Consider the following 26,378-nt stretch of genomic DNA (forward strand, 5'->3'; position numbering starts at 1 on the left):
GATTCTGACTGACAGGCATGAAAATCTAGCGAGAATTAAGTCATGCTCTCTTGGTTTACATCTGATTTTATCGACTGCGCTCAATTTTCCCTCTACATGCAACTGCTCTGTGCCAAGCATAACATTAGCTTTCATTCCTAAGCTTTATGTGTCAACTAAATCTAATGACCCCTGCAATCTTAACAACAGAATATGTAAAATAAGTTAAATGTTGGATGGCAAACAATTTTCTTCTAATTAATCCAAACAGGACTGAGAACTTGTTACTTGGACCTAAGGCTGAATAAAATTAGATCTCAAATCACACTCTTAATCTGGACAGTTGTTTAGTCAATCCATCCACAAATGTAAAAAGCCTAGGTGTCATCTTTGATTCCGATCTATCATTTGATGCACACATATGTAATGTATTCAGAACAGCTTCTTTCTACCTATGTAATATTACCAGGCTTTGAAAGATATTATCCTTTATATATAATTATCCATCAAAGATGCTGAGATTCTCAGCTATTCCTTCATAACCTCTAGACAGGACTACTGCAGTGCTCTTCTAGCTGGCTGTTCCAGTAAATCACTAAATAAGCCGCAATGGTCCAGAATGCAACAGGCTGCAGAAGTTCTCACATAGAGCAGAAAATCTGAACACATTACTCTCATTCTCTCTGCACAGGATTAGCTACCAGTTAAATTCTGTATTGACTACAAATGCTCCTTTTGATGTAAAAAGCTCTAAAAGGGCTGGACCCTCTGTATCTCAGGGAATTTATTGAACCCTATATTTCTGTGTGTATCCTTCGCTCATAGAGTGATGGCTTGGTGACTGTTCCTTGAATTTAAAAAAAGCAGCAGGTAACTTTCTACCTCAGTAGGGATTCAGACACACTCAATATTTAAGACTAGCCTGAAAAGTTACCTGTTTGCACAAGCCTTTGACTAGCATATTGTGCTCATGCAATGATGTTGTCAAAGGTATTCTGACTATATTCTGACTACAGTGCCATTCATTCACTAGTATTATGTTGCCACATTCAACGCATAAGTAAAAGTGACTATTTACTCCTCTCACTCTGTATTGTCTACCCTGTATTGTCCGACATGTTGGACCTGCTTTACTTTAGCAATATGGTACCAGAGTGTTAGACCTCTCTCTGTTTTCATAGCTTATCCTGTGCCTCTATCCTTTCTCCAAGCTATTTCTGCCTCGAAGACCCCATTTTAGATTATACTCCCTGCCTCAGAATTGGATCCTGATGCGCTTCTTATCCTTAAACTGAGCTGGATCATAAAATGTTTTCTTAAACTTCTAGATAACATTCAGTGAAATGTATTATGCCTACATATGCACTTGTTTGCATATCTACAAATATACTTCCTTCCTCTTCCTGCTCATCTCTTTCTCTCTGAGCTATTCATGCTCCTTTATGTGGAATTCAGCCAAGATTGAGCCTCCCTACCCTTTCAGATGGAATCCAGTCGAGACTGAGCCTGAGGACTGCCCTGGTCATGGAGCTGCTCGGTATCTGAGTAGCAAACTGTAGAGCTGCAGAGCTGTAATTGATGCATGTGTAGGTAATACTTATTAAATACCAGTGCGTGCCACTAGGTTAAATGTTTATTAGCTTATGATGCATTATCTAGCATTGATATCAGCCTATTTGTGAATTTTTGCATATATTGCCTACTTTGTTATCTGTAAATCTCATACCAACTAATACATATGTCTGAAACATTAATCCATAAGTTTAACAATTGTTGAATTTTAGTCTCTCACTCTGAGTGAGATCTGAATAACATGAAACATGCAAAATGAATTACAATCAAAATCAAAAGTGAAAGGATATGGATAGTCTGTAAGCACAATTTTACAAAAGCATATGAAAAGAATACTCACACTAATTACTGTAGAGTGAAAAGGTAACCAGATGAACAGATAAATGATCTATAATATCTGCATTTGTTACTGGTGCTGGACTATTTATATTATTTGTGTGTATTATTAACATAACATCAGTATTAATTTAAAAATATGAATACTATCTTTATTACCAGAATATTGCAACACCCCTACTATGAATCATCAAATGAAACACAACAAGTCAAACACTAGCATACAAAATATAAATATTCAATATGTTGAGTTGAGGAACCTATCTGATCATAGATTTGGATATTTAAATACATCCTTAGGTCAATGGAAATCATCTATGGAAAGTAATGGAGCAAAATGGAATTAAGGTTGAATAAATATTATTTGGCAACAGTTCAATTCAAGTCAAATATAGTAATTAACTCAGAAAATCCCAGGTGCAAAATTTGTTCGGTCACTTTGTTCATACATACAGAGCATAACCCAATCTAGAGCAATTGGGCTCATTTTCAAAAGTGTGCCATAGGTCATAAGACCAAGGTCATACTTTTAAAAACCTTACTAAATCCATCTTACCATAATTTATTTATTTTTATTATTTTGCTGTTGACTTTGTACCCAGAATCTGTTAATCTGTTTACATTAATATGCACGTCAGTGTTGTAGTGTATAGTGTTCATCAATAGTGTAGTTTATAGTGTACTTCTAATATAAACAACCTTTGCATCTTACTCACCAATGGAATATCATATTCTTCCATGATGAAACAAAGGATGTATCTTTTGCAGGTCTGTCTGCCAAAAAGTTTTTTACCATTTTTTTTACTTGTACTGCTCTTGTGCTGATCTCGCACTTTTCTTTCTTTATAGCAGCTCAGAGCCTTTCCCCTTTTCCTCGCTATTCTATAATTACAGCCACATTGTGAACCAGCCACCCTCTATTGCAGGGTTTCTCAACCTGTGAGCCATGGATGAACAGAAGGACTGAAACACCTTTTACTGGTTCACAGGCTTATCCTCAGGGGGAAGCAGTAGCTCATAGTGGGCCAGTAATGGCACTTCAAAATTATAAAATTATAAGTGGAAAACATTTCTTTAGTATAAGTAAGAACAGATCAATTCTGTTCAAACTATAAAGATTATATAAACATTAATAGAAACTTACAAATAAAATCACATTGCAGAGATAACTCAAGGCAAATGACATTAGTTTGAGACAATGCAGATGCGGGTGCTGATGCAGACAAATAGCTAACCAGAGATGGGGAAGTTTCTTAAATAAGGAAAGAATTGTGATAAGCCTTCCTTTCTTCATGAGTTCTTCATATGTTTTAAACATATCAAACTACCCAATAATAATAGATGGAAATTTTAATACAGTTTTATATTTTACTTTGGATATAAAAGCTCACTCACAAACCGCATAGCTGGAACTCTACAGAAATTGTTTAAGCAAAATTTGGGTCTTGGCTGGTGATTAAAACATCCAAAAACCAAAGAATTCACATAACACTCATCAGCACACAAATCAAATTCATGCATTAATTACTTACTAATTAGTCATTCAATTATATCAAACATCACACATACACAAATACATCCAATTACAATTACAATTACAATTACAAATCTCAATCATATGGAATGGGAACCAGCCACATAAACTGACATTAATACATCATGCTCAGAGATCAGGAATTTGATAACTATATTCAAAGAGAAGGGAGCATCCTTTCTAGAAACAAATGATTCTCCAGAAATCTCACCATCCCTGATATAGGAAATGTACTAATAAATCCAGAATGTATCTAGAAAATTCAGAAATTGTTTTGAGAAGATATATTCATCAGATCATGAACCATAAATAGAAGACATCAATAACTTTCTGAATGTCAAGCTTCCAAAGGTAATAGAAAAAAAAAAAAAGCCTGGAAAAAAAGTACACAAAGCTTTAAATAATATGGCGGACCTCAGGATATGCATGAGAGATCTCACATCTCAACTACAAGCCATGACCTCACCTATCCAGAGAGTTCTACCCTCAGCTTCAGTTGCACCTCCCATCAGTAATCCTGTATCCTGTATTTCCCAGCAAGCCAGTCAAGTATAACAGTTCACCCAGGGGTTTTCTGCTACAATGCTCCTTGTATTTTAGCAGCAATCCACCTTGTTCTGATCAAGCCAAAATAGCATTTATCACATCTCAAATTACAGACAAGGCCCTTGATTGGACTACTGCTGTATGGAACAACATATTTTCTCACAAAACTTAAAACAGTCTTTGACCATCCTCATGAGGGCAGAGCATGTGGTGAGATGCTATCAAAACTCTGCCTAGGCAACCACTCAGTTTCAGACTATGTCTGTGAGTTCCACATTATTGGAATCTCTGGGTGGCATGATCATCATCAAAAATGTTTTTCTATCTATAATCACAAGATAGAAACTCAGCGTTCACTGTATTTATGTGTTTGACACTGTCATATTAGCTGGTGCTTAGCCTTTAATAAAAGAACCATCACATATCTCTTGAGTTACTGGTGCCTAGGCTTTGTTACATTTCTGCAATAGAGGTAAAACTGGAGCATACATGAATTTGTCTTGAACTACTATCTGACAATTTGTTCCAGACTTTTTTTTGGTCTTGTGTCAAATCTTCAGCCAATCACACATTGTGGTGGAATTTTGAATAAACAGCAAGCCAGACGTGATTAAAAGAGTAATTTAATAAAGAAAACAAGACATACAAAACACAGCTGTGTGAGAGCTAATGCTCTAAAGCAAAGGCTCTAAAGGGGTAGACTGACTCTGTTCCTTATATCTAAACTTCACATCCCCCAGGGAGGGGTGCTCGGTCATCCTATTTACCCATTTCCTGCTCCTTATTGCGATGAACATTCCTGCAGTACCAGAGCACTCACCAGAACAGACACAATTTGCAAGATAAAATAAGCCTAATCCCTCTTTACGACACTTGCAGGTCACCACACAGGCAGGTCATAAAGCAACATTCCAACAGTTGCTTGTTCCCACAATATACAGAGACAGAGTATGCAGACTAAACTATTCATATAGGATTACATAGAGAAAGGATTAACATGATTATATATGAATCACATGATAATACATGATTGAATAATAATTTCCATCACAACATTCAAATGGCTCTACAGTTTCCCACTCCTCTTAAAATGTTTGATTGCTTGTATTCACAATTTAAAACAGTGAACTCTTCAATACATACCTCAGCCTTCTTGCATATTTCAGTTTAACTTTCATCACAAAAAACATGCGTAATGAGTTTTTTTAGCATGCTGGTGGATACCTTGGACTCTATCTTCTATGTAAATCACAAAAGAATTCACTATATGTGTATTTACATCTGCCATCTTTAAATCAGCAATTGCTAATGTACCACTATTTACAGTGCCTGGCAAAAATAGCTCAGATTTGAAAAAAAAAATTTCAACAGTTCTTCACTGATGTGCTGTTCTTGCTGTTAATTCAGCAACTCTGGGATTCTGCTTTGTTTTCGCCATGTCAATATTGGACATAAATGGTTGTTTAGATGGTTGTTTGCCCAAAGGTGAAAATGATGTTTAGGCAATAACTATATGGTGTACCAAAGATGAAATGTGCCTTAAAATGTTATATTTCTATGATGCAATGAGTTTTGTGCAACACTTTTATGCAAACTGATTCATTTTCTCTCTCTTCCTCTCCTGTCCTCTCAGAGTTATGTAAAGGCAACTAGTTCCAGAACTCCCTCCCTCCTATATCATAACAGTCACAGATTGTAGACCACCCCATTCATTGGTTACCTCACCTGCCTCAAGCACTCCTAAATAAACTCACACACCTGCAAAGATGCTTCCATATAAATAATGTCTGCATAATTTTAAAATGTTATAGAATTACTTCTAGAAGAAGAACAAGGGGAACTAACTGGGTGGGTGTCCAGGCAGGGAACTAGGGAGTGGACAGAGTAGGAAAAAGGTAGCCAGCAGGTTTTGGAAACATGGAGGCATCATGCTCATATGAGCAGGATGTTACAACAACCTCAAGGGAGCAAAGTGTGGATGAGGCAACACCTTCTCAGGAACATGATGCAGTAGAGCTAACTTAGTAACAGGAGACAGCAAAGCTGACTCAGTAGCAGAGCACAGTAGAGCTGACTCGGGAGCAGTGCACTGTAGAGCTGACTCAGTAGCAGGATGCAGTGGCAGAGTCCTGGGTGAAAAGTGCATCAGGGTTGTGTTATCTTGGGAGCAGGGCAAAGCTGTGGTGCCACCCTCTATATGACAGCGTGCTGTGGTGCCCACAGGAAATCACAGTGTGAAGCAGGGAGAAGTGGAGTCAGCATTCTCAGGAGAGCAGACAAGATGCAGCAGAGGCAGAATAAGATCAGTTACAGAACAACATGGGGACTTCACTCAGGAGGGTAAATATGTGTCCTGGCCACTGTGCCAGAGAGCTGGTTCTTTGGTCTAGTGGTCAGAACACATATTCTTCATGCACAAAGATAGTGTACAGATTGCTACAGTCACAACAGCTCAGAGCTATTGCAGATACCAGGAGTGATCCAGCTAGTTCAACAGCAGCCATAGTGACAGCAGTGTGTGATAGGGTCATTTTGTCTAGTTACCTTTAAGCAGATTGTATAGATCATATAGTGGTTGTGTAATAGCAGTATAAGTAACTGCAGAGCCATAAAGATGTTCTGCAAGTGACACTGTAATTGTAGTAATAGCAATCTTGTGGCGTTTATTTACCAAAACTCCAAAAGAGCCCTTAGATCTATGTAACGTGTTCTGGTCCTCATTATGTAAACACATGTCATCAGCTGTTGACATATGCCATTGGCCTTGTGGACTGGCAAAAGTGTGCTGCCAGATGAACTGTGTCTTAATGAGAATGCCATTTTTCCAAGATGGTCTATAATAGGCTTAATGCCCTGTGATGCCTCCCATGATTATTCTTTCAAACGAAGCAGGATACCCTATAATGTCATGGAATGCTCCCCTTTCCACTAGTCATGTGGTACTGCCCGCTGCATGCAGTGGGAATTCAGTGTCTCGGTTGTAACCACATCTATGTTGTTGAGCACACACCTGCACCTGGTTTAGTCTCATGATGCCTGTATGTATTTAAACCACTGCTGGTGTGTGCATCAGTGTCAGTCACTGTTCATGTTGCTTTTGTTCATGCTCAGTGTCCATGCTAGTCGTATTTGTATTCAAGTTCACCGTTTACATTATATGTGAGTTCTGTTGTCTTTTTCGAACGTTAATGTCTGTCTCCGTCGAGGGTGTCTCTACGTCCTGCTTCTTGCCCTGTGGCACTTTGGTCGTTACATATAAGAACATCTGCTTCCATGTTTAAAAGATCACATTCATCTTCAATCAAGAATGGGTGATGAGATTATCACTTTTTAATCTCAAATCTCTTTCTTCTCAGGTCCATGACTATTAATTCACTGCCACTTTATTCTGACATTACTTTTTTATACTCACACATAATTTCAGTCCACAACCATGGATTATAACCCTGTTATAATTACTAAAATGTCTAATTGTCATGTTACATAATTGTCTGTGTCTATGGTCTAGACATTTCACAACGTTGATAAATCCTAGCAAAGTTTCTTTTTCCTATACACAGATGTATAAAACTATTTGAATAAGCATGAAAAATCATTTTATATTTTACAGTGTGTGGTCTAAAACAATATGTAGACAAAACAATACATAGACCAAAAAATGTCCTTCAATAAACTTTGTTAACATGTTAAAATTATGAAATAGGAATGTTTCAGGGAGCTCTAAACTTCTGTTCGGAATTGTAGAGTGGTGTTCTTCATCCTCTGCTTGTAGTGTTCATCAAACTTCTCATTCTGGGCCACAGTGAAGTGATTCTTCCAGTCACCAACTTTTCCTAAGGAAATAAATATGGAGGAAACAAGCTTAGAAGGAGAATAGAAGGAGTCCAGCCTGCAGTACTAAAACCTCCATCCAGACTTTCCTACAAAGCCCCTCAGTCCAATGACATGCACATGCTTAGCCTTACTTTCTGTTTTGTGAATATAGGCCAAATAACTGACAGGGAGGGAGGAACATCTCCATGTAGAGACGTTTCCAGATTGGTTAGTACAAGACTGTAGAAATTTTAGTTGTGCGTAAGTTAAACACAGCAGGACCTACTATTACATCAAAACACATGCAAATAAAGTTATAAAATAATAATACCTGAGCTACACAGTCCTGCTACTATCTCAATGCTTTGTAAAAACTTCAGTAAGTAGCTGACAGGGATTCATGGCATATTAACCTTTGCGCATGAACGGTGAGATCTTGAAGTCCATGACTGGAAGGCCGGAGTAGTTGGTCATGTTGTTCTGCTTCATAGTGTCAAAGTGAGTGGATTGGGTGATTCTCTCTTTCTCCTCTGCTGAAGTAGATAAACCGAGGAAAGAGCATAAGCGCTCTATTTCACGCCCAGTGTCCTAGGCAAACAGGGAACAGAATGTTAGATCCTGAACAAAACTAATGAACACCAAGCTCAATTGGTGCAACTGGTTTAAAGATCAGCTCATCTTCACCCCACCTGTAACTATCACCTGTTCAAACTGGAATATATATTACTTTACCCTACCTCCACCATATCCTCAAAGAACATATAGTGAATGTTGGAGTACATCTTCTTCTTCTCCCAGAATCCACACACATGATCATACCAAGGACCAAAAACATCTGAAATAAAAAGAAAGAAATGAAATTAATATATATATACATACATATACATATACATATATATATATATATACATATACACACACACACACACACATATATATATATATATATATATATATATATATATATATATATATATATATATATATATATATATATATATATATAAATAAGAGCTATTTCAGCTTTGAAAAAGCATTCATACTGAGATCACTAAAACCTCACAGCACAGATCCCTGTAGATCCCTCACTCACTCTTTCCATCCATGTAGTTATGCAGAAAGGTACTCCAGTCTCCTGGCTCTGGTTCTACCATATTCATTTGATCAAAGTGAAAATAGGACACTGCGTTGTCTTTGGCATTGCGGGCTACATAGACAACCTGGAGAGAGATAGCGTGACTGTTAATATCATTGGTAACCTACTATACAATTAGATATAGAATTAGAATTAAATATTTAAAAAATTAAATTGTGTCCAGGAAATACCAAGACAAGCTTGTCTGCAGTGATGGGTTACGAAGTAGCTATGCCTTTTTGATAAGTATTGGAAGTAGGCTCTGATGTAGGACATAATTGACCTTAGAGCAGGCCCAGGGCATTGGTTACAAATTTAAAATGTGCTCATAATAAGATTTACTGCAGCAAAGAAACAATTCAATTTAAACAATTCTGCTTGACCTTTGCTTTTGTAAGTACCTAGCTCTAAGAGGTTGAAAGGTAAGGGCTTATTCCCTGACAGTAAGAACTATAAAACAGAGGATACTATTACTAAAATTGTGACAGCCTTTACAGAAGTTAAGCTCATTGATGAAGAATCCACTTTCTGTAAATCATAGACACAAATATTTATACAGATATCTTACATGTAAATCTATTTGCAGATTTGATATTGCACTGGATAAAACCATAAGGAGAATAAAACCCAAATACAGTACCCTGCAGTTCTGTTCCCAGAAGGACTTGGGCACCAACTGAACAGGAAGATGGGTTTTGATAAGACGTGGCGTGGTGGGTAGATTATCTGCCAGCTCCACTCCTACATAAAATAAAATGTCTTAATAAAATTTGGCACTGATTGCATTATGGGACAATATAATTACAGATTAGTAATTTAGTAATTAGTAATTTAATTAATAATTCAAAATTAGTATTAATTAAATATATAGTTTATTTGTCACGATTAATCCCTCCCAGCTCTGGTGTTCCATGTTTTTCCTGTCTTGTGTATTTTAGTTCCATGCCATAGTTTCGTTTTCTCTGCCCCTCGTTTGATTTTCCACACCTGTCCCTTGTTTCTAGTCTTGTTAAATTCATGTATTTAAATCCTGTCTTGATGCCTATGTCTTGGCTGTTCATTGCATGTTTACTTCAGTGTGTTTATGTGTTTGGATATTTGAATAATTGTGTTTGTTAAGTTTGTACTCCGTGCCTTTGTGTTTCCTAGCCTTCGTGTTTCCTAGCCTATGTTATAGACTGCTCCCTCTGTTTGCCTTCGTGTGTTTTGTTTGTTTAATCATGTATCCCCATGCTATCTGTGTTGGCTCTATGACCCTGGACTCTGATTTTGGATTTGCCCATAATAAATCTTGCTCTTCTCCGCACATGCGTTCGTTCCTTACTGCTAACCGTTATATTATTCATCATGATTGAAATACTGGCATTTGCAATACTGATATCAGAATCAATGGTATATGAACCCTCTAATAAATATATACAGTGGATTCAAGCACCTTTACTTCTTGAAAACTTTATTGTTTTGTGGATGTTATTTTGAATGGATATAATTCCCATTTTACCCACCAGTCTACACTTAATTACCTATAATGTAAAAGGTTTTAGGGAGTTTCAAAAATTAATAAAAAAATAGAAATAAATTATTTACAAAAGTATTCATACTTGTTGCTGTAGAACTTCAAATTATGGTCAAGTGCATCCTATTTACTTTAATTTTCCTTAGTACAATCTTTAAACTTCCTGGAGTTGGCCATGTGGCCAAAGTTGGCATCTGGGCAAGAAGAGCCTTGGTCAGGGAGGTAAGAAACACTTGAAAAGTGCTCCAGAGTGGCAAGACAGAAACCATGTTTGAGTAAAAGGCATATAACATCCAGCTTGGATTGTAGAAAAAGATTCTCTGGTCTGACTAGATGAAAATTAAACTTTTTGGTCAGAACTGCAAGCACTATGACTTGAAAAATCAGGCTCTAAACATTACTTTGCTAAAACATGGCCTAGACATAAATCCCATGGAAAATCTGTGAGACCTGAAGATATACATTTGCCATCCATTCTGTTGGACCTTGAGAGTATCTGCCATGAAACATAGGACACAGTGCCCAAATCTATGTGTGCAAAGCTTGTAGCAATGTATCCAAAAAACTTGCAGCTGTAATTGCTGCCAAAGTGGTTTCCATAAAAGCATGGGTAACTACAAATAATGGTTTTGAAGATTTGTAAAGTCACATTAACACATTTAACACATTATCACATTTAACAATTAAAAACAATTAACAGAAAAAAAGGTAATGAAAAATGAGAGAAGAGGTATGTTTGAAGTTGCAATTTGAAAGCGGAAATTAAAGAGCAGAGATAGAGGATGAGGTAAAGTGTTCCAATGTTTTAGAGCCATGACACTAAGAGACCTGCCTCCTATAGAGACCAATCTAAACTTGGGGATGGAGAGAAGACCTGCATCAGAAGACCTAAGTGTGTGAGTGGGGCAGTATAAGTGTAGTTCAGTTATGTAGGGAGTTGCTTTGCATGTAAGCTGAATGTGTTGAGGGACAGGGAGCCAGTGTAACTGATATAGAATTGGGGTGATGTTGGCTGATTTTCTAACAGGTAATAGAATTCTTGTAGCTGAATTTTGAACATACTGAAGTGAGCAGATGGTTTTGTTTGGGATGCCAATGAAGAGAGAGTAATCAAGGAGGTGATGAAAGCATGAATCAGAGTCCCAGCACCAAGGAGTTCAAGATAGCCGGTGGAGCTAAGCAGCTGCGAGGACTACCCCTGCAACGAGGAGCAGGTCTATCGGGATGGGTCCTGTGAAAATCCAAAAGGAGAGCAGAATCCAGGACGTCCCTCCATGGAACCAAACATCACTCACTCCTTCGGGCCATAGCCTTCCCAGTCAATCAAGTACTGGAGTTTGTTTCCCCTCCTTCTGGAATCCAGTATCTCACGGATTGTGCAAGCTGGAGAACCCTCAATGTCCTGCGGAGGGGGAGCTGCTTCAGCACCTTGACTACAGAGCCCTGTAACATATGACTTCAGTCGAGATACATGGAAAGAAGGGGACTTGTGATATGTGCGGGGCATCTTAAGACAGTAGGTATCCTAACGGATCCTCTTCACAAACAAGAATGGACCTATGTAACGAGGCCTCAGCTGACCACTTCCTGAAAGGTGTAGATCTCAGGTAGACAGTCACATGCAATCACCAGGTCTGAAAGGGCTTTATCTACAGCGCTATGAGAAGTACTGGTTTCACACAAATCGTTGTTTACACACTAAGGTGCCTAGGAGTGTGAGTGTAGTTTTTTATTATTATGATTTATTTCTGTTTTATTTCTTGGGAGCTGCAGTGGTGGATGCCATTTTCCTTTGCTCTTTCTCCTGTTTTGTTGTTAGGGCATCAGGGAAATTCTGTCGTACTTTTTTGTTTTACTTTTCTTCTTGTTTAAAGAAGTGAGTTTCTGGAATGTGGATTAGTGTTTTTGTTCGTTATGTTTGCCTAAGATTGTGCTCACGATTTCTTTATGTCCCCATGTTTTCTTTATGCTGTGTCTTTTTGGCCTCAGACCACTGAGCCAGTACAATAGGGCTGATGAGACAATGAGCTGATGAGAATTTTCCCAGACATTGTTCTGTTTTCATCCATGTATCACCAGCAGGTGAGGAGGTGGGTTCAGGGTCCCACAGGGCACAAATGGAGGCTGAAAATCTTATATGCACTGAAAAGGCATAAGACCCATAGCTGAATGGACAATAGAGTTTTGTGCCATCTCTGCCTATATAGGCTAGCATGCCAAATCATGTTGTTGGTCTCTGCAATATACCCGAAGAAACGTTTGCAGTCCCTGATTTACTCTTTCCACTTCACCCTTACTCTGAGGGTGATAACCTTAAGTTATGCTAACATGAACCCCTAACTTCTCTATGAATAATTGCCAAACCTATGAAGTGAACTAGGACCCAGTCTGCCAAGACATCCTCAGGTATTCCAAAATTCTGAAATACATAAATACAGTTGTTGGAACAACAACTCCACTGTCTGGATTGCTGAGGAGAGAGAAAGAAGTGACACAAACCTTACTGCTTTAGAAAAACAATCCCCTATACTATTCTAAGTATAGTGTCTTACCATCTGCTTGGAGTAAATCAGTAACAAAGTCAATATGTGCCTAAATGTGACCATGGACCACGCAGTAGGAACCAGGAAAGGGAAGGAGTCTAAGGAGTGTTAGATTGCACGCAGTCAGAGCAGGAAACAACAGTCATAAATCTCTTTGTGTTTTGTAAATGTCTTCTCCTGGGTGACTTAAGTGACAGATAAAGAGTTTCTCGCAAAAAAGCAGGCAGAACATATTATTTTCCTTCAGGGCAGGCCTAATGAATGGCAGTGTTTTATAGTTCCCTCTTAAGATCCTCATTGAAATTCCTCTGTATTGTGTTCCTATGACACATTTAGTTGGTAGGGTAGGCAAAAAGTATGCAGTCTCAGAGTTATTAGCAACATGGATACGGGACAAAGCAGAAGGCACTAGTGGTAGTGGGTATGGATACTTTAAAGTGACATCGTTAAGCCCCCTATAGTCTATACAAGGACATAAACAGCCATCCTTCTTAGCAATGAAGAAAAACTCAGCAGCTGCTGGAGACTTTAAAGGGTGTATAGAACCCTGCACTAGGGCTTCAGCTACGTAGTCCTCCTTTACTTTTGGCAATAGAGAGGGGGTAGGGATGTGTTTTAGGAGGCACACCACCCTCCACTAGCTCTATAGAACAGCCATGTGGTGGTGCAGCTGCTTTTCCACTGTTGAATACTTCAGCTAAATCCTGACACTCCCTCTGGAATAAAAACATTCTCAGCAGGTTTGGCTTCTTTTTCTTTTCTTTTTTTTTAAAAACAGATTTAGAAGCTATGGCCAAATGTGGTTCCTTTACACAAGTTCTCTCTCAGTACTCCAACCAGGCTGCAACATTATGTTACAGGAGCAGTGCAGTGCATAAACAGTCCCGATCCAAATGGGCTGTCATCTAGGGAATTGACACAGTGATATGGAGATTGTACTGATATTCAGACTCCATACAAACTCCTAAGAGATTAATTTGCCTGCTGCTCCAGAGTCAATCAAAGCTGAAATGACAACCACATGGAATGACAACCTTTTTCCAGAATCTCACTTTCCAAAACAAAAAGAGTAGAAATTGCTCATTCACTGACTTGGCGTGCAAGGAAACCTCAGCATGCCTTTCGAAATCCTCATCTTAATGTCTATTGGGAGAAGTGGGGCAATCCTAAAGAATATACCCTGACTCTCTACAGTAAGCATAGCCCCAGATGGCATCTGCGCTGTCTTTCCGCGTGATCAACTTACATTTCCTCGATCTCTGCAGGTTGCAATAGGTGGGGCTTTTGCTGCCTCTGGTGTTTGTTTTGTCTTTTGTGGAGAAGGTGCTCAAGGTGAATAGACATGGAAGTGAGTTCTTCCAGTGTCTGAGAGTCATCTCTGCAGTCCAGTTTCTTAACCAGATTGGTATTAAGTGCCTTTACAGTATTAAGTGCCTAATTACTTGCAGCCACCTACTTTGCTTGAGAGAGAACAGTAACTCCAGTAACTCCAAACCAGCCTTGCAATCCAGGGGATGATTAAAAACTAATTAGAACTGGGAGGTGAACTGATCGTAATCCTTAGTGACATCACAATGCTTGATTCCACACAGCCATGGTCCACTCTAACGCCCTATCGCATAACAAGGATATTATAAGAGTGATGCAAACTGAGTCAGTACATGGAGTCCGGCGGGCGCAAAGTACAACAAACACTGCAAATAAAATCCCTTACAGCCTTCTGGATTATTGTCATATTTATCAAGAAGAGCTAAATGAAACAGGGAAGAGCTAGGGGTAGATGGAACTGTTAAACACACAAGCATTATGTGTGTTTCATCACAGAGGGTGCCAAGGCAGAAAGCTGTTGAGTTTGCCTTGACAGTGTAACGTTGAGGAGGCAGAGCAGGATGCGGGGACGAGTCGAGGAAAATAGAGACATACGTTTATTAGCACACACAACAAAGAAGACGTAGCTCTCAGGCTATCGGGGTTAAACATCGACCACATCCAAGACTAGACAAGAGACTTGTATACGTGCACGATAATGACACAGAACAAGGATCAGGTGAGAAATACGAGAGGGCGTGACCATGCAAACACACACACACAAAGACTTCGAGGGGCAGGGGCCATATCATGACAGACAGCTCTTTCACTTTATTGTATAGGGATTCTAGACACTGCTGGTGCTGACCCAATAACAGGCCGTGGGCCAGTAAGATGTCTGGAACCGATCCAGACTCTGCCGACTCCATATAGCGGCAAAGTCGTCTGTCAGGCTTGGGAGACAGAGATGGAGTTGTTCACAGGTAAAATCCAATATATTTAACAGGTAAAGGACAGTTCTAACTCAGTGTCAAAAACAGATGTGGGCTGGCAACAAGATAGCAACAAATTCAGGCAAACAGACCATAAACGGGGTAGACATGGAGGGAAAAACTGGGAACAGTGGCTCAGAAATGTAAGACTAGGCAAACTAGACTTTGCAATGACATACAGAGAGGATATCAGACATATAGGGAGAAACAAAAAAGACATATGCAACTGATAATCAGGGGAAAGGGAATGAACAGGGGATTATGGGAAACGTAATTCACAGGAAGATGGTCTGAGGCCGAAGGCACGACACAGGTCAATCTCTGAATGCTTTCTGAATACACTGCATATATTAATACTTTTTATTTGTATAGCAGCTTTTAACCAGGTTAGTAAAGTGCTTCACAAAAAGCTACAATACAATATAAAATAGAAGATCAAAAGGCATAGTTGAATAAAATGTATAAAAACAATGAGTGCATATAAAGTTATTTATAATTTTTTACAGGAAAATTAAATAAGCAAAGTGATAAACAAAATTTCTAATTGATTACAGCATTACATAAGTGTGGTCCAGCAGATTATTGCTGGTCAATCTTTACCCTGTGTATTTTTAACATATTCCAAGACATCTTGCAATCACACTATAATAGCAATTTTTTTAATAGTCCTTATTGTTACAGTCTTAGAGTATCACAGTAAGAGGGGCCACAGACCTGCAGGGATCACAGGGAAGGCCGACTCGAGGAACGGTACTCGCATGTAGATGGGCAGAGAGGTCTGACGCTCTGGTGCCGTATTGCCAAAGTAAAGCAGATCCAAAATGTAGGACACCCAGGTGGTGCCTGTCAGAAAAGAGCAAATGAGAGAAAGAGTAGGGGAGAGAAGGAGTTTATCTGACCATGTGGTCAGTACGTACACCTTTGTGAAATAGTATTACATAATGGGCTTGGCTATTATTCAATGTCATTTGTTTATACTGAGGTGGACATAAAGTTCTATCATTTTGAAAGACGTAAATTGCAAAGGAAGATACAAACGTAATTCTTATTAGGATGGTTACACATATTAGGATTAGCAGTTTCATCTATAACAGACAAACAATTACAACAAAATTGTGTTACAATCAGCATTTTGATGTGGAAATCATCATAACACACTGACCCAACTGGAATAATTCATTTATCCTATATATCTTATATTCTTTTTTCATTTTGTGATGATCTCTGAATGTGGCTGCTTTTTTGTGTTATGGTGACCACCAAGGTCAGGAGATGAGAACATTCTCAGAGCTGAGGACTTTGAGTCTTCATCCACTCCTTACCCTATATATCACTTCTCCACATTCTCTCTTGTGGAGTTAGATTGGACAGGCTAACATTAGACACCCTCATGCTGAAAAACTGGTCCAAATATATTTTATGCACACAAATAAACAGTGACAATTGGAAGAACAACACAGTCTCAACAAATTATTGAATTTCTGACAATAGTGCCAAGGAAAGGATGCTACACACCACTTTATTTCGAACCAAGAGAAATATCGTCTGGATTTTAGTTCCTTGTAAGACAGAAAGGACATAGTCAGTATAAAAGATATCCTCTCAGAGATTGAGAGAAGACCATTTTGTTTTTGTAATTTTGTTGCTACAGATGTATTATCCACCATAACTACCAATGGGCAAGTTCCATGAAATTTAGGGAAAGGTTCCTGGAAATCTTTAGAACAGGGAAAGCACATTCCTGGACTGGCTGTGCAAAATGTTAGACTAATTGAAGAGTGTAAAAAGCATAAAACATCTTATAACGTGACGTGACGAGGGAGTGGGATGCTGAGGCGAGTCTCCATAGCAAAGAAAAGTGTTTATTGACAACAAAAACAAAACCGAAACCAAAACACAAAGAATCAAGTAACACGTGGGGGGTGTGATAATTGACACACACACACAGAAAGGAGTCTAGGAGAGGGGGGCCATGCAGTGACAGAACCCCCCCCCACCCCCCCACACACAACGGCATGACTCCCAGCGTGCCAGCCCATCAGGCCATGGCCCTCAGACCAACACCAAATGGCCAGAGGACCAAACGACCTGACACGGGCCAGCGCGGCCAGGACAGAGGCGAGGACAACAGGGACCAAGACAATGACAGACACAGGGATGGGAAGGGCAATAGATACAAAGGGAGACAGAGCAACTGACACAACAACTGTGACGGGCAAGGAGACTGCGACAGGAACAGGAACATGACTAACAGGCCCCGGGGGAAGGATAGGTGGAAGTTCCATGACCAGCCAGAAGGGAATAATGATAATGCTTGCTGCCCACTTGGGAGGCGAGGGCACAGCCACCTTTCTGGTGGATGTGCCAGGGAGGTACTTCTGCTGTGGCTTGCCAGCTGACCCACCAACTACAGGCTTGGGCACCGTAGAGACCCTCGTTGTCCTGGCGGGATTGCGAGGGGATGCGCAGACTCTGAGGCGGCACGTGTCAGATGACACTGGCACCTTCTTGGAGACCCTATGAGGAAGCGCATGGGCTCTGGTACGATGTGCACCATTCGTAGGCTGGGGCACAGATGAGGCTTCCTCCTACATGCAGGAGTCTACGGAATGCTTTGACTCCACGTCCAAGATAGCCTCCATGCCCCTCCATGCTTTGATGCAAGGCAACTGTGCGATCGGATCCCACATCCGAGCGAGAGTTGCAGTCTAACTCCTGCCCCTCAACATAACTCTCATCTTCCTGGTTCATGGAGGACTGGTCAACCACCATAGTGTTTGACCCAGAATGCCCTTGATCCTCCATTAACCACTCGGGATACTCTTCCACCTCCAAGCATGTACGGAGTGAGCCGATATGGAGTACAGGCTCCACTTCCAAGGAGAGACTTCTCTTGGATGACTGGCTCTGCTATACAGGAGGGGTCAGGAGGAGTATCATCTCTCTTCTTTCCCTTCTTCTTTTTCTTCTGGGATGGGGGAGTCACTTCCCTCCTTCTTAGGGCTGTCGGGAGAGGTGCTAGCGGGAATTTCTGGGACTTTATGATGGGCTTCTAACGGGGCTTTATCTGCCTCGTCTTGTTGGAGGAGCCTAACCAAGGTCAGCCGTGCATCCCCCATACTAGCGGTGTCCGTCCCGAGGTATATGTCCAGCATGTCGGCAAACACGTGAGACGCACATCTCTTGTCCTCACGTACTTGCTCGGTGTCCTCGGGGAGCAACAGCAAGTACTCCGCCCCTGCTAGCAGACTTTGTAATGAATAGGAGACTTGCTGCATCCCTTGGCAGTCATTGTCTCTATAACGAAACGTGACGAGGGAGTGGGATGCCGAGGCAGTCTCCGTAACAAAGAAAACCGAAACCCAAACACGAAAACACACTAAACCACAACGATGTAGGTAAAAGTAAGTCTAGAAAGCACTCACGTAATGCGTTGCATGTGATATACACAGGGTCAAACACAGACAACAGACAACAGTCTAGGAGAGGGGGGCTGTGCTGTGACACATCTGCTTCAGAAAACATGAGAGGCTTCAGAGACTATTAAATGATTGCTAAAGATCACAAAACTATTGCCTTAAAGAATACTTTATAATTGATTTGGCACCACTCTGTCCCAGTGTGAAAAAATTGTATGTATAAGAATTTATAAACATCTAGGTATTGCTTTTAGGTAATGGTCTAATGGAGAAGAGATGAACTTGTGAGAACACAAAATGAAGGAACTACATAGTAGTTCGTCACTGTAATATTTCAGACAAGGTGGGGCATACTGCTGCTTTACTTAGACTGTCCTGATACAGAAAACACTGGGGGAAAAACGGCCTGTGATTGATTTGCATGGAAAGTTAACGGGCGAGGCTGTAATTCACTTGTAGGTGCCCTTTGTTTATTCAGAGAGGCTGGCTGCTCACCTCATTCCAGCAGTTACTGATTTATGATTATGATTAGCAGTAGATATAAAGAGACATGAAATATGATTTCAGGGGCAGTTCTGTGTCCAACTATAAGGGGGGTATAAAATGTACAAACAGACATAAATAATTTGGGGGAAACAGAGGAATATGAGGGGGGGGGGGGAAGACATGTAGTCAGACAAAAAAAATAAGACAGACAAAGACAAACGAAATGCATATAGAATATTTTACATATTATACACCTGCACCATTACAGGAATGATATGTGTGTGTGTGTGTGTGTGTGTGTGTGTGTGTGTGTATGTGTATCGTGTGGGGTCTTTATTTTGTTTAAGGTGGAGAGAGATAAGGATTGTATTCATGTTTTTCCTTTTGTTTAACTTCTAGTACCAGTCTGTTAAAAAGTGGAGCTAAAATTGGCCAAAAGTGTTTGTCAAATTCGACTGGGAATCCATCACGGCCTGGAGCTTTATTGTTAGTCATGTGATTATGTTTTCAAGCATTTGTTTTTGTTTTCCTGTTAGTTTTGAGAGATTGATATTATCCAGAAAATTATTTGATTATTTATATCTATGTTTTCTAATTCACCTATTTTTGATTCTAATTTGTTTTCATTTTCTGATTCTTTCTTTTTCTGATATGTAGCATATTATATTATTTAAGACTGCTTAGGCAGTTTCCCATAACAGTGATGGTGAGATTTCTGGGGAATCATTTGTTTCTAAAAAGGAGCCCCATTCTCTTTTAATAGAGTTATCAAATTCCTGGTCTTTGAATCATGATGTATTAAAGCACCATGTCAAGGTCGGTTTATGTTGTTGGTTTCCATTCCATACGATTGAGACGCAGGCATGGTCGTTAATTGTAATTGGTTGTTTTTGTGTATTCAAGATGTTTGATGTTATAGAATTACTAATTAGAAAGTAGTCAATGCATGAATATGCATTGTGTGCTGATGACTGATATGTGAATTATTTGGTTTCTGGATATTTGAATCACCAGCTATAACCAAGACCCAAATCGTTTTATTGCCTGAACAGTTTTATTGTTTCTGTAGAGTTCCAGGGGAATATAGTTTGTGAGTGAGCTATTCTGTCCAAAGATGAATCTAAAACTGTATTAAAATCTCTACCTATTATTATTGTAGAGTTTGATATGTTTAGAACTAGTGTGAAGAATTTATGAAAAAAATGAAGGATCATCAGTGTTTGGACCATAGATATTAGCAATCGTACAAGTACTGTCATTAATAGTCATATGTATTATAATAAACCATCCTCTGGGGTCTGTAATTGTAATATTATGTATGATTTGGATTATCTTGTCTATTAAAATAGCTGAGATGTAGCTATTTGCCTAGAATTATAATTAGCTGCAAATATATGTTTGTAATCATCTGATTTCAGTTTGTATTGGTTGGAATCTGTTGTATGAGTTTCCTGCAGTAAGCATATGTCTGCTTTTAATTGATTGAGGTGGTGGAATACTTTACTCTTTTTATCATGAGAGCCAATACATTTTAATTGAGACATGTTAAAGTGTTAAGCGCTATTAGCGGTATCAATATTATTACATGTATGTCAATTCCGTAAAATTGCCTCATATAAGTAAGAATGTGAGATACAGTCAAACTCTGATGATTATTGAAGTGTTATGGTTATTTTGATGTGTAATGTGTGTGATTTGCAGATATATATGTGTGTTAAGGAGTACATGGAAATTTAATTTGACATGAATATATAAACAAAGCTTAGACTTAGTAAATGGAGGCTAGTCAACATTAAGACACTTAGATATTGGGAACAGACAGAAATATGCATAAATACAAGAGAGCGAAGGGTAAATGTAGAGAAAGACAGAACAATACTGAGACAATGGCGCATTGAATACTTCTAAAATACAGCCTTGTAAATACGCTTAGCTATGTGTCTGTATGAGTGTGTGTGCATACGTGTGAGTGTGTGGGAGCAGTGAAATACAGGGAGGAAAACAATGCACTAGAGTTCCACTGGTATAACCAAGCAGAGATACATTTACCCTGGTACATCTGAGCATCAATATAGTTTATCCACAGAGATAACAGCGATAACAGAGATAACAGCTCGCTTTCCTTCCAAACAGATCTCTCTGTCTATGCACTATTTCCTGTGGGAATCGGCTGCTAATACCAATCTCACTGCCTCTGAGTTCCCTTCCTCTGCCTTCCTCTGGAAATATTAAGCTCTTTATATGCTTATAGTGTTTGACTTTAGCGACAATGGGTCGTGGGAATCTGTTTTGGTTTTTTCTTCTTAAACAGTGCACTCGGTGGAATGTAATGTTCGGAACAAATTTTTGGGACATCTTGAGTTTATTAATCATGAAATCCTTTACAAGGTCTTCGGGGCTTTCCAATATATGTTCGGATATGTTATCATAAACGATAGACGATGTTATCTCTCGTGCTATGTGTTTGTAAGTCCAGTATTGTTTCTTTCAATTGTTAATTGTCTTTTTTGACCAATGAAAGTTGATATGTGAGTTCACCAAGTGTGAGTTGTGAGAGTTGTAAAGTTTTGTTTTGTTTTGTTTTGTGTCACAATCAGTTCTTGACTGAATTCTAGACTTCAGAGTGCTTGGAATTCCTTGTGTAAGATCTGGACCGGATACTATTTCATGGAAAGCAGGACAGAACCGACCTTAGTCCCGCAGTGTGGTGATACTCGTTCTTCTGTTACTTCAAGTGAGCTGGGTGGTCATGGTTGCTTACCGGTGGGTGTTTGTTCTGTTGGTTTTTAGTCGTCTTCTTTTTTAATACTTGTTCATGATGACATTGTACATTGTAGTATTAGTAGTCAATGTATTTTTTACGATATTTTTGTGGAGTCTTAATTTTGTTAACGTAATGTCGTATACATACGTTGATAGACATTGACATACGTTAAAGACAATGGCATTCACAAAAAATGGTCAACATGAACACAAATAACTTTGAACATTATGAATTTAAACACGACACTAACACAATCTACGACAAATGTATGACTGACAAAGATGCACACACCAGCAACAGTTTACATAAACACAGACATCACAACACTAAAGCACGTGCAGATGTGCGCTGACAACAGAGGCGTGGTTACAAACAGGACTAACATTAAACTCCCACTGCACACGGCGGGCTGAACCACATGACCAGCGGGAAGGGAAGTATTCCAAGATAAGTGCTCGTCGAGCAGCAAGAAGCCACCATCTTGATTCCTGCACTCTGTCTCGTGGGAGATTGCTTAGTGTGTCATTCCTTGTGTTTTTATTTTTATTTTAGTTGGTAATTATGCATTTCATGAAGAAATAGCAAAGCCAAACTGAAGACTAGATTTTCTTTTTCCTTATTAGCCATTTTATTTCAATTATTTAAAATATTAAATATCACGATGAATATGAAATTGATGTGATCTTTTAATTTTCTTTTTATATTTGCTACAAATTACTTGCGCTTGTGTGGGAAATTAAACTTAAAATGTAGATATTTCATTTTAATTTTCCTTCTGGGGGATATTTGCACACATTTATGAAAAGAGAAATGGCAAATGTGGTTTTGCATTTTCATTTCATGGTTTTAATTACAATATTATTTTTGGACAGATTCACCCTCCATACGTAGGTGACCCATTTAAGGAAACTACCCACCTATTACATAGCTGCAACTCTCTAAGCATTTCCACTTTGTGTTTATCTCTGACTCTTTAACATGACCTCATTCACCTGTCCCAATATCTCTCTCCCCCCCTTCTCTCATTTTCCATTCCGCTTAAGCTCAACCTCTTAATGTGTAGGTTTTCTGGCTGATGTGAACCATTAACACTCCACCAAAACATTTTTAGTACTAGATTACTGCTACAGTAGTGAACAATACAATAGCATTAACTCTATGTAGTGAGAACAATGACACCAAAAGCTACGAGCCAAACAGGCCCCTAAATGTCAACTTTCCAAAGCTGAGATATCAGATATTTTTATGATTGGCCAAATATAGTGCTAAAATGAGAATATGGATATATATATATATATATATATATATATATGAACTATGGGGAACAATTTTCAGTTACCAGACTTTTTCAATATCCAAATCTAATAACAGCAGCATATAGAGATCTGCAAATTAAACAGTTAAAAGAAGCATTAAGCACTGAAACTTTCATTAAGCACCAATGTAATGTATATGTTTGTATATATGTTTGCATAAGTTTAGGTGTATATCATTACATAGTTCTATCCACTGCACTGGCTCCTTCTCTGTGAATGGATGCCTGATTAAGAACACTTCTGTGATCGGGTCCAGGTAGTCATCTTGGTCTGAGTTCTTGTAAAAGGTTTTTTCTACCATGTGTCAACTGGCCTTGATGAATGTCTGACTACTGAATAATTTGTAGTAGTTCTATTCTCACTACTGAGTACTATGTTTGGCCAATAATAAAGTACATTTTGATATAGATTTGAAATATTTTGAGTTGTTGTGTCCTGTTTGGCACTTTTTTGTTGCTGTTTGAGTCATTCCATTGTTTTAGCCACAATAACACTCTTGATCAGAAAAGCCATTAAGAAAAGCACAGCATACCTGCTTTTGGATAAGTGGCAATAAGGATGTCATCCGGTCTTGCCTTGAAGTTCTGAACATTCTTCCAGTTGTCTGTGAAGTAATGTACCATAGAGATGCCTTCAAACTCAGTCAGTTCTGGACGACTGGATATCTTCATCTGAAGTATTTAAAAATGACAATATAATAATGATTATGCTTTTAAGGCAATGTCTTTGGTACTATAAATTAACATATTAAAGCCAAGAACATTAACATAGCATACTAAATAAAGATATTCTATATGTTGTTGATCCGACTAGCTTTCTATACATAGATTTGGGTCACTGCTTTAAATCCATCCTTAAATCAATGGTAATTCACTATTGAAAGTGGGGCAAGGTGGAATTGAACAGACTAAATCAACATTATTGTCAACACATTTCAATGAAAGTCAAAGGGAGCAATTAAAGTCAACACACTGAGTGTCACACCAACTCTGGGCAACACCACCTCTGACCACCAAGGGCGGCATCTCCGGAATTCTGCGTTCTCCTCTTGTATATCGTCATTCTGTCCGTTAGCGATTTTCTTGTTTCTGACGGTCTGTCTTGAGTTCTATATGAATTCCGAGCAGTGGTAGCTCAGTGGTTACGGTACTTGACCTACAGTTGGAAGGTTGCTGGTTCAAGTCACAGTATTGGCAAGTTGTCACTGCTGGGTCCCTGATCAAGAACCTTAACGCTCAAGCTGTACTCAGACATAATTATAAGTCGCGTTGGATAAAAGCGTCAGCTAAATGTACTTCGCTACTTTGGAGTTATTTGCTAGATGTGTGTGCCTCTGTTAAATAATTATTAAAGAATGGCAAAACTTTGTCTACTGTTGTTTGTTATCTATAAGTGTAAGATTTAAGACAAAACATATCGTATTCGTGAATTATCTGAAGGCGTACATGAGCATTTGGATGCAAATTAATTACGCCGAAAATACAAAAAGTAAAAAAGGTAAATTACGTGAGTAAATTTGGGGTCTTACTGCATTCACTTCCATTTCCGCATCGGCACGACCTGGATTTCACTTGCACTGCGTTTCAATCATGCTGATCGACTTGTACAAGCTTGGGGCTCAGTTACGTGAAAACCTTTGACAAAATCGTTACACTGCTACCAGAATGGCAATGGTAAAGGGTACCATGAGAGAGAGAGAGAGAGAGAGAGAGAGAGAGAGAGAGAGAGAGAGATATATATATATATATATATATATATATATATATATATATATATATATATATATATATATATATATATATATAAAATCTTGTAATGTCTTAATCGTAGATGTAGGCCGATTTTAGTTTATGAACATAAAAATAAATTAAAAAAAACTAATTTGAACTCTTTCCCAAACCAATTTCATCAGCCTTAACCGTGCGTCTCCGTTCTTTATTTGCAGTGTTGTTGCTCAACCATAAGAACTGTGAAGTGAGTTTGTGAAATATTTGCAATACTTGTTAAAGACATGCCTGTTAAGGCTCTGGTAAATTATCATTAACAACCTCAAGAAATAAAGTGCAGTTGGCTCACCGAAGAATAATCGAATCCTTCCATGATGTGTATCAAAGGTCGTATATTCCTCTCCTGCACTCCAGCCTTTTGGCTTTTCCAGTTCTCTCTCTCCTGTGATTTCCCGCCTCTGGCACTGTTTTTGCCTCGTGCTCCTCTTGTGCTTGGCACAGCTGATCTGTATCACACGTTCTCTCTCTTTCTTCGTAACTCTTTCTTCGTTTCCCTCGTAACGCTGAGTTATGTAAAGGCTCAGAGATTTCCCTCTTTCCCTCCCCCATCTAACATTACAGTCACGGATCGTGGACCGCCCCCTCACTACTATGACTCTTATTATAATTGCAGGAGCCTCTTACGCAACATATAGGCTAAACCATATGAAGCAGAAAATACATGTCCTGTCAAATTATATTAAACCACAAATCAGAGCATGGTTGGGGTTACTTTAGAAAATGTATAAGCTCATCCAAAGCATTAGTATATTACAATAACGTAATTTCTTTTAAATGGTGTCGGTTACTTTTGCATTATATCTTTAACGTCAAATAAAAACAAAAATAAAATGAATTCGATATCGTTTAACATGTAACAAGTCATATATACCGAAAGAGAAATATAGTGTCCGCATGACACAAATTTATGGGTTTTCGATAAACAAGGTTATTAGCACTCAAACGGTGTCGTATATGTTGTATTATGGTTGCTACAAAAACCATCATAAAGTATTAAACATCTCACAAATGCAAATTTGCGGCATTTAGTAGACGGTTTTATTCAAAGCGACTTACAATAATGACAGTTGGGCAACCAAGGGTTAAATAAGCAACTGAGTGTTAAGGGCCTTCCTTGCTCAGGTGCCCAACAGTAGCAACTTGGCAGTGGTGAGGCTTAAACTGGAAACCTTTTCTGCATTTTAAATAAATGGCAGGCTACATTCGATACTGGTGCTATTCCAGTGTGACAAGTGGTAACCGTTCGCTAATTAGAACAATAAAATGTGATAATGAGGAGTAAAACAGGGGGGAAAGTATTAAGTTATCCTTACTACATTGTAATTTAGTTTG

The 26,378-nt window shown here is 38.8% G+C and overlaps 1 protein-coding gene across 1 annotated transcript; it reads right to left on the minus strand.

Annotated features, from left to right (window-relative positions):
• Positions 1 to 7,332: 7,332 nt before the first annotated feature.
• LOC113584312 (cytosolic sulfotransferase 3-like) lies at positions 7,333 to 25,561 on the minus strand. The gene is made up of 8 exons (XM_035536154.1): positions 25,336 to 25,561; positions 23,792 to 23,930; positions 15,989 to 16,117; positions 9,556 to 9,656; positions 8,874 to 9,000; positions 8,518 to 8,615; positions 8,194 to 8,368; positions 7,333 to 7,800 (listed from the first exon to the last, which is right to left on the minus strand). Exons 1-8 carry the CDS (start codon positions 25,357 to 25,359, stop codon positions 7,688 to 7,690), a joined length of 906 nt encoding a protein of 301 aa, XP_035392047.1. The 5' UTR covers positions 25,360 to 25,561; the 3' UTR covers positions 7,333 to 7,687.
• Between the last annotated feature and the right edge of the window lie 817 nt (positions 25,562 to 26,378).

The sequence above is a fragment of the Electrophorus electricus genome, chromosome 18 (genome assembly GCF_013358815.1).
Source record: "Electrophorus electricus isolate fEleEle1 chromosome 18, fEleEle1.pri, whole genome shotgun sequence".
NCBI classification, from domain to species: domain Eukaryota; kingdom Metazoa; phylum Chordata; class Actinopteri; order Gymnotiformes; family Gymnotidae; genus Electrophorus; species Electrophorus electricus.

Coding starts and splice junctions, on each gene's coding strand:
- LOC113584312 (XM_035536154.1), bottom strand. CDS start 25,359: ATGGAAGGATTCGATTATTCTTCG. Junction 23,931..25,335: donor AAGGATTCGATTATTCTTCG/GTGAGCCAACTG, acceptor TAAATACTTCAG/ATGAAGATATCCAGTCGTCC. Junction 9,657..15,988: donor CTTCCCTGTGATCCCTGCAG/GTCTGTGGCCCC, acceptor TATTTTATGTAG/GAGTGGAGCTGGCAGATAAT.